This window comes from Tinamus guttatus, unplaced genomic scaffold (genome assembly GCF_059628265.1).
Source record: "Tinamus guttatus ecotype Peru unplaced genomic scaffold, ASM5962826v1 Tinamus_guttatus_pri_ptg000451l, whole genome shotgun sequence".
NCBI lineage: Eukaryota > Metazoa > Chordata > Aves > Tinamiformes > Tinamidae > Tinamus > Tinamus guttatus.
Window position 1 is genome coordinate 750818 of NW_028288985.1, and position 12612 is coordinate 763429.

Below are 12612 nucleotides of genomic sequence, written 5' to 3' on the forward strand. Positions count from 1 at the left end.
CCAGTGGCTGCCATTCTACTATTTCAAAGTATTTCTTCTAAAATGTCATTGCCCGGGGAATTAACCTCTCCTCCTCCCACAAAAGATCATTCTTCACAGTCTTAACAATTTTTATGACGCAAATAAAACTGCAGCTTGGGTGGGTAACTCAGTGAAACACCAAATACGAGTCATCTATCGGGCAGCTATTTGCTGACTGCGCTTGCAGAAGTGACCAACAGTCTGTTCATCTACCAGACAAACAACAGGTTGAACTATAAGCTCGTATTTCTGTAGGAATGAATGAATATAGCCAGCAACCCTGTGGTGCTTGTAGGTATCCTGGTTTCCAGGGTAGTTGTTCTCTGAATGCCTCTGGAGCTAATGTTGGGAGTTAGTGATCTGCTCTCTCAGAGCTTCCCAGCAACTCTAGACAGCTTTTTTCCCCATTTGAAAAAAAAAATTAAAACAGATTTTGCTAACAGACATTTGACTGACATCTTATCCAATAACTTGTTTCCAGTCATGTCTTAAGACAGCCCTGGTTATGAAACAATCTCCTACTGGTAATCTCTGACAATTCCATAATGTCAGAGACGAGCAACTCTGGGAAATCATATGAAATCTCTGAACGCTCCAAGTTCTCACCCCATAATCAGCAAAATACTTTTTTACTTCCCAAAGTACCTATATTTGGAACTATTGCCCGTTGTACCACAGCAGGCTTCGCCCATGCCCATCATGTCAGCGTGCCTCGCTGTGCTACCCTGGCCCGAGAGTGAGTTCTGAAGCTAGCTCAGCTATGGTTGTCTTGAAGTGCACGCCCTGGATACCCAGTGTTTTTGGTTTGTTTTGTTTGTTAAACTCATTATTGCTTAATAGAGGAGGGATCATATCAGGGCTGGAGACATCTGGTCTGTTTAAAAAAGAAAACAAAATAGCAAACGATCATGAGCTGGTTCTGCCTCATGTCTTTATCGATTTCTTATCAGTTATACACTTTCTTGATGCTAAAAACCTATTTGTCTTCCTGATGTTTGCAAATGTTCCTCCTAACCTTGGGATGAGGCCATGCTTCATGTAACATACTTGTTTGGAAAACTGAAACGCCCTGACACAGAATGGGAACTGCAAGACCTGTCGTGTTCTAGATTTTACTTGATTTGTTAATGTGAATTATGCTTCATAGAATGTCTTGATCATAACATCTGACTCTTGTGTTCTGAGAATCAGGCAGGTGAGAGCTGCTGCTTAATTAATACCAAAATCATTGTTAGCAAAAAACAAAATTGCAGTGATTCTACAAAAATGTATGATAAAGAGTGCCTGAGTGCAGAAAATTGATAGTGCTGGAGGGGTTGTAAGAGAAAGTCACAGCTGCAACTGCGCATGAAACTCACGTAGAAAATACCTCAGGAAGAGCTGCCCCTTGCTCCCTCCTATTGGCTGAGCAAAGATGTAACTTAGAAGACCTTAATCATGCTTGGAAATCTGTGGTTGCCATTATAGCTGGATACTTCATGCTTTTAACAGTTGTATAAGCCTCTTCAGCTTTAAATGTCTTCCAAAATTACGGGGGGAAGGAAAGGGGGTGGGAAAGTGTTTAACAGTAACTCCTTCCAGCCTGAGTCATCCTTAGCGCGTGGAGCCACGGGCACACAGGGCAGCGCTGGGTTTCCTCGAGCATCCCGTCTCGTCTGCCCTGCTGGCATGTGCCTCGTGGCAGGGCCGTGGCCTGGCCACAGGGTGCAAAGAGCGGGTTGGCAGGGCCGTGCCGCTCTCCTGTGGTCTGTGGCAAGGAAGGCTACACGTTGCTCTTGAACAGAACCAAGCGCGGGAGATCCGTTTGCTCTCTAAATTGAAGAAATATGTTAAAAACTGATGTGCACCATCAGCTAATGCTTTATGCCACCACCTAGTGCAGCAAACTGAAACCGGATGGAGCAAAGATGCTCCTGGGATCCTAACGGGTTCTCATCCTTTCTGCTGCAGCGTTAGCTGATGAGATCTCAGTCTGGACCAGAAACAAAGTGCATGCACTCATGACCTCTTGTTCCTTGCTGGGAGAAAACAGCCTGAGGCAATCTTGGCAGAGCTGACACTGGGAAAGATGTAGAACGGAGCTCCAGCTGCTTCGCTACTGCACATGCTGCTTCCACAACCCACATTTCAGCTCCTTGGTATCTCTCATGGGAGACTGCAGCAGAAATGAGGATGAGGCATCTTTCCTGCCAATGCACATGCTGGGCTGGGCAGGCTTGCTATAGCTGAGATGGGATCGGGCTGGGCTGACTACGTTTCTAAGTACATAAGCTTCATTTAGATAAATTGCCTTTTCTCATTTAAAAAGAAAAAAAAAAGTAATTGAAAAATGTAATCACAACTATAATTGTGCCCTAGTGCTTAGAGATAATATTTCTTTTTCATATGTAGCTTGCTGATGATCAGGGATTGGTGTTGATGACAACTGTTGCCATGCCAGTATTCAGTAAGCAAAATGAGACTGTAAGTACACAGACTGTTTTTGTCATGCAGTAATGGGGTGACTGAGGAGAGGCCACTTCCCGGGGCCTAATAAGGTTTCAGTCTGCCCTTTTTTCTTTTTATTTTGTTTGCAGTCGTTATTGCTCTGTTAGCATAAAGCATGGGTGACAAATAAGCTTGAGTAGCTATATCCCACTCTCTAACTAGTAAGATAAGAAAACCCTATTTCAAAGAGAAAAATGCCAGATGATGCTAGGCTTTAGTGCTTTATTTCTTCTTCTTACAGAAAATAATCTACATCCATTTTATTTTCCACACTGATATGGTTCTATTTCATAAACCCAGACTTAAATTAGTCATATGTCTATATTAGTTATATATCTGTTTAAATTTAATAATTTAACAAATTATTAAAGAAAATTACACCTATTCTTCCCTAAAGGGGGAAGATTTTTGTTTTGTGTGTTTTATCTCTGACTTGTATCTCAAATGGCAGGGGAAATTGGGTAGTGAGAGGATAACAGATTTTGAGCAGTAGCTTTTCCTTTGAAAACTATTTGGCATGTAGAAGTTCTATGTTGAGGGACTTTATATTTATGGAAAGTTTGCATGCCTTTTTGAGTTGAATGGCAGATTAAGGAAAAAGAAGCAATATTATTGGTTAAATGATTCTTTGATCAGATGAGCTGTTGCAGCTTCTGTTTCCTATATCTTTTTAACAATTTGTCTGTTATCTGTTCGTTTCTGTAGAGTAGATACAGGTGAAATTAGTAGTGAGGCTGTTGATTACTATTTTGGAGTGGTTCTGAGTGCATGTTTTCTTGTTCTTTTCAGAGATCAAAAGGGATTCTTCTGGGAGTAGTCGGCACTGATGTCCCTGTTAAAGAACTTTTAAAAACTATTCCAAAATACAAGGTAACTCACAACTAATGAATATATTCCATTATATTCAGTATAATAGCTTACCTTTTTAGCTTATTAATTTACATGTGCACATTTATTAGAATAATGGAACCTAGAGGGAAAAGTCCTCAGTAGTTGTAGTGATGTTGCTCCACTATTTCACTCAATTTCTCTGGGAATCATAGTGCTGCACTCTCTCATCAAGCCCAGCTTTTCCATATGGAAATTAATGACTGGCTGGATCTTCCTTTTTTTTTTTTTTTTTTTTTTTTTTAAAGATTTCACAGGGTATTCTATCAGGTATTATATGTGAAGTATAATCTCAGATAAAATCGGTGAAGCCATTCAATGGCATACCATACACAGGTATGACTGCAGAGTCATGCTTCTGTGTAGCACTTCTTTCCCAGTTTCACATTCCAAAGTGGATTCCTTGAATTAAAGTGAGCAGTACATGTTTAGCTTTTAATTGGCTGTCATGCTCTTACTTCTGATTTCAAAAAGGGTGGAAGAATGAGCTCACATGTGAGTATCTTTAAATATTCCTGGATACTGTTGTAGATAATAGTTAGGAAGAAAAATCCTATCCATTTTGATTATAATTTAAATGCACTAGCATTTACCACATAATTTTGTGGCTCAGTATGCAATAACTGGAAGATTTAAATTAAATGAGAATTTGATGAAAATTTATGTATAAGATGATGTCAATAATATTGGTAAGGTATCCTGCAATAATTCCCTGGGACTTGGATCCTACGGGGCCACATGATGCATGAACAGAACAGAAATGTTGTACCAGCTGGGAGAATGTTGACAGACAAAGGTGAGAGGCAGAGATGAGTAAATGCTAATATCAGAATATAGTGAACTCTGAGGCACGACTGGTCAGGAAAAAGAGCAAAAATTAGTCTCAATATAATAACCACTGAAGTGCTTGGGTTTGGACATTGTGAGCTGGGAGAATTTTGAAGGCAGAAGCTGAAGTAAACTTTTTAGATATTTACAAAGAGCACTTGTTTGAAACCCAGCCAATGGGAGGCTGGCCCAAGTGAATGGGAGTGAGAGCTGGTGGCAGTGAGGGACATGATAAGCAGGATGCCATGGGTTTTGGAAATTTTTGAAAGCAAAGACAATTCAGTTGTGCTTTTATGTGTGCAGAATGGCAGAACTGGTGCAAGGTAGCAGAGAAAGGAGTTAACTGTATAGAATTTGGGTCTAGAGGAACAATAGTTGGACCAGCAGCCTGGAAGAGGTACAGGCAGAGCAGGTTTTATCTGTAATGAGCAGGAAGAATGATGCTGTAGTAACTGGAGGTGTGACCAATGAAAGTCTGGTCATGCATGGCTGGATAGGAATGGCCACATTATAGAGATGTTATTTGGAATGTGTCTGTAAGGTCACATAGGCTGAATATGAGACCCTGGAGTGTGTGCAGTACCTGAGCGTTAGATATCACAGCAGAGTTATTTAGAGTGATTTAGAAAAGCAGAAGAAGATAGGCAGGAAGATTAAAAATTCTGGTTTCATCATATGGTATTTTTATATTTTAAAGACTTTGTTTCGGTACAAGTAATATATGATCTTCTTCCTGAATATGAGACTTTTTGTTTGAAGTTACATTTTATATCACAGGATATAATGCAAGAGAAGATTATTGCAAGAGGCATCAATATCATGCAATACAGTTAGGTTAGCAAAATCACTGGAGTTATAACTTCCACTCTCACATACTATAAACGTTTCTGAGCAGTAAAAATACTGTGCAATTGCAAGAGCGTAATCACCCCTGGGACCCATTCCTGTAGAGGGAGTATGTGAAATAAAATTCGCACAAGGACATAAAATGATTGGTTGGAAATGAAATTCTGCTGACCTGAAATTCTCTCAGCTTGTATGAGATGGGTTTTATGCAGAAGATGGTGAATAATAACAAAGAGCTATTTTCAGCAGTCCATTATCCGGACTAAACTTCCCCAGATGTCAGGGGTAGTTTGTCCTGAGTAAGGTAGGGTTGGATACAGTAATATTCAGTTTTGACATGGTACTTTACAGCCCTCATGAAAAACTTTTCCCTTTCGGAACCAGTCTGTCATTTGGGGAGGGAGCTCAAGGTTTAAAATGGCAACAATGCTGTATCTCTGAAACCAAAACATTTCAGGTACAGACTCTACAGTTTCAAGTACAACTAGTGCAAACACAGTAAACGCCACCCTTGGAGCGCAGTGCACTTGCAAAAGGCAAATGTTTTCCCTCAGAAGTGTGCAGCCCACACTGGTCTCCTTCCCCGGCTCCCCGTTTGGGGGGTCATTCTGCAATCTGATGTTCAGCCAGCAACTGCTTCCCTTGTCATACTCTAATAGGTAAAATATGTCCACTGTTATTGTTTTGGTTCTGCTTCCTTTATGAAGAGATGCCAAGACATATCACCTTCTATTATTGTCACTAAAGTTATTGCTTTAGGAAAACTTCTAATTTATGAAACCATCTTCTTTGTGGCAGATATGGTTGATCATATCCAATCACTCACAGAAGCGAGGCAATATAAATCTCACTTGGTTACATTTTCTATATGACCTTGCTATACTATCACATTGTATTTTATATTTCCAGAAAATTGCAGAAGCTATGGGATTTGCTGTTCTAGTTACATTCTAGAGATAATTCTGTCCTCTTATCCTTGACCACATTGCTTTATACCACACAAATTCCTGAGGGCCCACTTCAGCAAAGCATTATGAATGTACTGAAGCTGCCTCCATCTTTGATAAAAAATTAATCATTTGCTTAAATTTAAACCATTTGTTGAATAAGGACAGTTTGTTCAATCAAGTCCTTCATAAGGAAAAATTGTTTTTATAAAAAATTATTTTGAATAGCAAAATCAAAACCTATCAAAGATACTTTTATTTTTCTGACGACCTCACCATATAAAGATGCTCTAATAAACGTAGAGCTACTAGAGAAGAATCAGATTTGCAGGGAGCAGTTTCACACACACTTAGAATACTACATTGCTCCAGAATTGAAAGAACTGATTGGGGAAGTACAGTGAGAGGTACGAGTCAGTGATGTCCTGACACTGCAGGAAAATGCTGTGTGAGCAGCAAGTTCCTCCGGCGGGACGTCGCAGTGAGCGCGTGGATGAGGGGAAGGTGCTCTTATTGCAGCTCTGAGAGGCATATTGGTAAAACTGTAGTGACGGTATTTAAATAAGGGCAGTGCTAAATTTGATTCTGAATACTGTTAGGCCTCATAAAGCACTTCATTGCTCTCAGATGATCTCCCATAGTTCCACTTGCTACAAATATGTGAACTGCATGAGTTTCTTTGTTGGAAATAAGACTTGTTCTTGGTGTCCAAATAAACTCACATTAACAGAGAGGTAAAATATCTTTAAGGCTGGTAGATGCAAATAGCAGAGGTCAAGCTGGTGCTTGGTGTAGCATCGATTTAGATGATTTCTTTCCAACATCACTTGCACAGGTGGCGTAAGCTGAACCTCACCGCTCCCGGGGACATGTGAATTTACCCAATTCCAGTGCTCCCTTTGCTGTGCCATGTATCGTGTGACGTGTGCTGTGGCATCCCACCTAGATGAGTCTATTTAATTCACTCTAAAGTACATAGAAATGAGTGCCCTAGATAGCAAAGTGTGTGTGACATTTTGCAGTTGTGCTGCATGCTGGGTTCCCCTCAATGACAGGTTCTCATTTTCACAGGGTGCCAAGGCTCAGTGCTTCGCATACGTTATCATGGAATACGATGTTGATAAGGTTGTGAATGTCAGCTCTCAGCCACAGATGACTAAATGTTTGGCTGGGTTTTGTTTCAGAAATCCCTGGAGACCGTGCTAATTAGTATTTCTTTCTCATTTTTTCTTGTAGTTAGGTATTCATGGATATGCTTTTGCAATTACAAACAACGGATATATTTTGACTCATCCAGAACTTAGGCCTTTGGTAAGAATGCTGTTTACTAATCGATTTTATCTAGCTATATATGTTGATTTTTTTTTTTTTTTTTTGCTGTGAAAAATGTAGTATTTGTTAAGAAATGTAAATACAACACAGTAGTGTTTTTTGGGGGAGCAACTCTTTGAACACTTTACTGAGTGTAATACTGTTTTCCTCTATAAACAAAGGTTAGCAGAAAAAAAATCAAGGAAGATAAATATACAAGTTGTTCTGCAAAAAGTGTAGACCTCGATTGCTGCAGAATAGCAAAGCCAGAAATTGCTATAATTATGTTCATTCTACATAGAAATGGAATGCTCTATTGTTATGTAATAACCCCTATTTGTCATTTGAAAGTGTTAAAGCCAATTTAAAATATGTGCAGAAATTCCAGTAAAGCATATTCTTAAGCAAAATAGGGGCACAAGGAATTTTCCAACTAAAAGAGAAATAACAGCAAATTTATGTTTATTTCCCTTATTGTCTCGTTTGCATTAATGAGTGCCTGTTACCCAAATGTTTGTCAGCTTACCACGCTGAGGACAGGACATTCCTCGTGGCATCACTGTTTAGGAACAGCACTTGCCAGCCTTCCATCACCATCATGTCCCAGCAAAGCAGCCCTCTTAAAGGTCTCGCTGCTGCATGCACGTGCTTGCCATATGTATAATTCCTCATGCACCCACTTTAAGGAATATCTAATTTCAACAAAATTTTAGTAGAAAACAGAAATATTAATTGGATGGCTAATTTCACATAAAAATAAAATTATCGAGAAGCGTGATTTATGAAGTCATTAGCGTATCTGACATTTTCAGTCAGCAAAGGCATTTTGTCTCTTTAAGATTTGAGCTAGGAATTACACACTTAATTAACATTTGTATTTGCACTTATTGTTTCCTTATTTCCTATTTAGCTGGAGCAGAGCAAATGAAAAGTTCAGCAGGGGGGGCTGTCATGGGGAATGGGAAAATCTTTTCGCATAACATCACTGTAGAAATGGAGAACCAATCACATGGCAAAAGAGATGTTGCAGTATCTTTAAAGAATTTAAAATAAATAGTTTAATTATTATTTTTCTTCTAAAAATATAACTCATGCTTCTGGATGGTAGAAACTTCCACAGATGTGGAAGAAAAGACTTCAAGAGAATTTGGCTGATTAGGGAACCTCTGTTACCCAAATATATGAAGATTAAGGAATGACAAATTTCCAGCCCCAGTAGATGCAGCTTACTCTGAAGGGAGATAACAACCTCCACATTGATACCTCAGCAGTTCATCTCCCAGGCAAAATGTATCTTTTCTCTAGAAGAGAGTACAGGCTTCAGAAGCATCCAAGTATAGGATGTATGAGACTGATTCACCTCACCCAGATGCATCAAGTCCAGCATGTCCAGCACTAGGTGTTTCTGCGATTACACAAGAACAGGACGTGCAAATCTTCAGTCCTTGCAGCAGTCGGTGCAGCTCTTAGTGCTTTCAGCTAGGGTTCTGCTTGTACCTGTCTTGTTCTATTCAGACTGATGTTAACGTGGTTGCTTATGTCACCCATGATAACATCTTATTTATTTCTCAGCTCCTCCACCTGCTTCTCACTCTCAGTGCTTTCCGTACCGTAAGCATTTTGTGAAGAACTGTTCTTATTTCAGTTTTTAAGTTCTGTGAGTTTAGAAAGCAGAAGCTCCTGATCTATCATTTCTATCATTTCTTTCCCATTTCTTCCTTTTGATAATAATTTGTGATTTATCTTATCTCATTTAATTGGAACCACAGTAAACACCACCGATATTTTCAATGTTGCAGTAACATGTTTAATCTCTGCCTTTCGGCATTTCTTTGTTTCATCTTCTCTGTATTTTTCTGACCTCTTGTTTAGCCTCATTCTTCCATGTTCTCTGGTTTTCTGAGCGAACTGGCTGAGCTGTAGTTGGGAACCGCAGCAGAGTAGGGGCAGCAAGAGGCCTCTCTCTCAATCTTCATCAGTACCTCTGTACACCCTATAGTTGGAAGCTACAGGAATATGTATTTTTTGGGGGGGAGTGGGGGAGGAAGAGAAGAGGAGGAGGGGGAGGAAATACTTATGCCAAAGTTTGCTCAAAAACATTGTATCTGTTCCTTAAAGAAAAGATATTTTAATAATCAGAAAGTAATGAAATCTGGGACCACTGCATTATTTAAGTTAGAGTGACAAAGGATGCTATCTGTTTTCCTTATTTCTGTTGTAGCATGTTTTTATGAGAGTTGGTTATGAGTTGGTTTTAATACCCCTAGTCCCAGTGTACATCTTGAGGACACCTATTTCCTTACCTTGTACGACAGTCTCTCTTTTCAGAATTTACATGCTGGGCTGTGGCCCACAATCTGTCAGCTGCAGGGCAGTCGCTGTGATAGAGTTGTGGTGGGTTCAGCTCAGCTTGGAATTGTCACCGTTCCTAGCTTGGAATTGTCACCGTTCCTTCTGGGTTTTGTCGGCTGTGCCCAAGGGGAGTCTCCAGGGGCTTCCGTGGAGTTTGGGGAGTGAAGTGGTGGCTGCCCCTGTGCCCTTACGTTACTATAACTCTACTGAACCCTAGTACTGGGATAACCGGGAGGAAAACTTCCATGAAATTTGTGGTGAGAAGGATGTGAGAATAGACAAGCAGAACTGAAATTAAGTTCACCAGAGAGGAACTGCCGCGCAGGATGGTTCCGCATCCGCACCGGCACATTTAACCATCCCTCGAGCTGCGCTTCGTGCGCTGATTATCCGACGGGGTTGTGCTCTGAAGTGTTTTCCTTGGCGCTTTCCCCGCTGGCGTCTGGCAGCGTGTCGGGAACGCGGGCGCTGCCGCCGGGGGGCTCCCCAGCACCGCGCAGGGAGCGCGAGGCCGCGCGCAGCGACCGCGCTGGGGGCTCCCGCCGCACCGCAGGGCCCTCATTTCACATCCTACATAATGGGAGGGGACGTTTCGTGTATTGTTCATACACATTGTGCCTCTTTTCAGGGGATTGCCGTTAGAAACGCTGCAGCAGCAAGTTGAGATGCCACCACTGATGGCAACGGTGTGTCAGGATTTTTTAATATTGCTGCAGAGCCCTGTGCTGGAGCTGCATGCGCACAAAAGGGTGGTTACCAGCACCCTTCAGCGAGGGGAAACGGGGAACCAAATCCATAAGTGGAGTTTTATATAGCAGGTTGCAAAGAATGATATTCTTGCCCCCTCTACAAGTTTAATGTAGATCCCGTGAGGCACTTTGCAAGGCACTGTGCAAGTGTGTGTGCTGAGAACAGCCTCGCTGCCTCCTTATATCACCCCTCCCAAAGGGAACCCCGGCCCCAAAGCCAAGGCCTTACCAAGCAAACTTACAAGATGCAGCAGTCTGCACCCCCTCTTTTCCTTAGAAAGTAATATTCTCTCCATGGCTTCCTTCAGTAATGATTTTTGGTTTTCTTATTGTAATCTACTTTTATTACTTTGATTTATACTTCAGGTTTCATCCAGCTGTGGCAGATTCTGTTGTATGATTGGGGTTTATTTGCACATGAGCTATTAGATGCTATGCAGCACTTAAGCACCACAAAAAATCCCCTTCTTTGACCTTTAAAAATCAAAGTGCGCTCATAACATTTGACAGGTGTCCAAAATTAAACACAAAAAGTTTTCCAGATAATATAATCTGATCAGATGAAATAGCTTCTTCTTTTTTTTTTTTTTTTTTTTTTTTTCCATGAATCAGGCTATGTGATTTTGGTAACAGTGCAAGAATATCCTCATTTCAGTTGTAGGCAAAACCTTTTGGGAATCTACTAGATATAAAAAAAAGAAAAAGAAAGATAGATATGGAATAAGTTACTGATATCATCTTTGCAATGGTTTTTGTCAGGAAAACTCTTAAACTTGAGTTTGATTTTCCTGCTGTAAATTGGGGCTCATTCATTGTCATTTTCATAGTGTACAATGGTAAATGAGGTTAAAAATGTGGCCTTTATGATTTTCTCCCTAAATTCCTTTCTATTTTTTTTATTCTGGATATCTATGTCAGAATGCTCCACTAAACTGTATTTTGATTAAAAGTCCTTTTTTTCTTTTACAGAACACAATATTTGATTCTGTAGGAGAGGACCTTTCCAACTGTATGATGTCATTTTGATTTTTATATTGACTTGAAAACCACAGCTTATTGTTAAGAAAAACATGAACTGTCTGGGAATTCAAAAAAAGTGAATTTTTAGATTTTTCAAGGAAACAACTCCTGTTTTCTGAAACACACACATGCTTGAAATGTGCACGCAGGCACAAGTTTTTCCTCAGTTCTGTCAGATTTTAGTGCGTATTTCTCAATATTCTCTTAGCACTTGCAGTGTGCTCGGTGTTGCCCTGTTAATGTCAAGATGCAGAACATGTCACGACAGTATTGCGGTTTGCCAAGGCGCTGAGCACAACGACGACTACTTGCACACATTGAATAATGATCCACATATCCACTGTGGCTCGCTGCTCTTTACTGTAACTGTCCTCATATGCTGGGGGGTGTTTAGGTGTCAAAGGAAAACTGCTGTACCAAGAACGTGGTAGGATTACAGAGAAATTAAGGAATGACAGTGAATGAGCAGTGCCTGCAAGATTCACCAAGCGACTCCTTACTAGTTTTAGGGATTTGTACTGCTGTTCCTCAGTCATAAAATGTGAGTGCTTCTCACGTACAGTGAATACCAGTAGAGTTCCTGGTGGGTTTCCTGTAAATTCTGTGGCTCTCTTGGTTCCTTGTCAGCAGTGGAATTTGTATTTTTGTTAATGGAATAAAAAGGGATTTTGTTTTTGGTAATGATTAGATTCATCTAGGGTGGAGTGCTCAAAGTTCCTGACCAGGATGCTCAGGTTCCTCAATTAAGGAAAATATCTCCTTAAATGCCTTTACTATGAAATCAAAAGTATTTTTTATTCAGATTCATCTTTTTTTTTGATAAACATGATATTAGGAATGTGTTGTGCCTTATAGATTAATAGTATCAATGATGACTGAGGTTTTTATATTTCTAAGCTTAAAGCAAGCTTCTCTCTGAAGAACTTGAGGTATATATCCATACTCTCAGGTTAAGCTGTGGAAGGTATGTAATAGTGATAGTTGGAATGGCTATTTGTGAATATTCTTTTTTCTCATGATAAACTATAATTGAAATGATAAAATTCTTTAAAATAGTGTACATCTTCCTGTAATTAGACAGTCTTAATATGGAAAAGTAGGCACAGAAAGCAAATCTCTTACATATATCATAGTACCCCAACCACAGCGTTTTGGAGGTGCAG

The 12612-nt window shown here is 40.2% G+C and overlaps 1 protein-coding gene across 1 annotated transcript in view; it reads left to right on the plus strand.

Moving 5' to 3' along the window:
- CACNA2D3 (calcium voltage-gated channel auxiliary subunit alpha2delta 3) overlaps positions 1–12612 on the plus strand; it is a 390523-nt gene that overhangs the window by 277378 nt on the left and 100533 nt on the right. The window contains exons 15-17 of the mRNA XM_088532049.1: positions 2413–2484; positions 3298–3378; positions 7254–7328. Of these exons, the coding sequence (XP_088388175.1) occupies positions 2413–2484; positions 3298–3378; positions 7254–7328 (228 nt within the window). The remainder of the gene's footprint in view (positions 1–2412; positions 2485–3297; positions 3379–7253; positions 7329–12612) is intronic.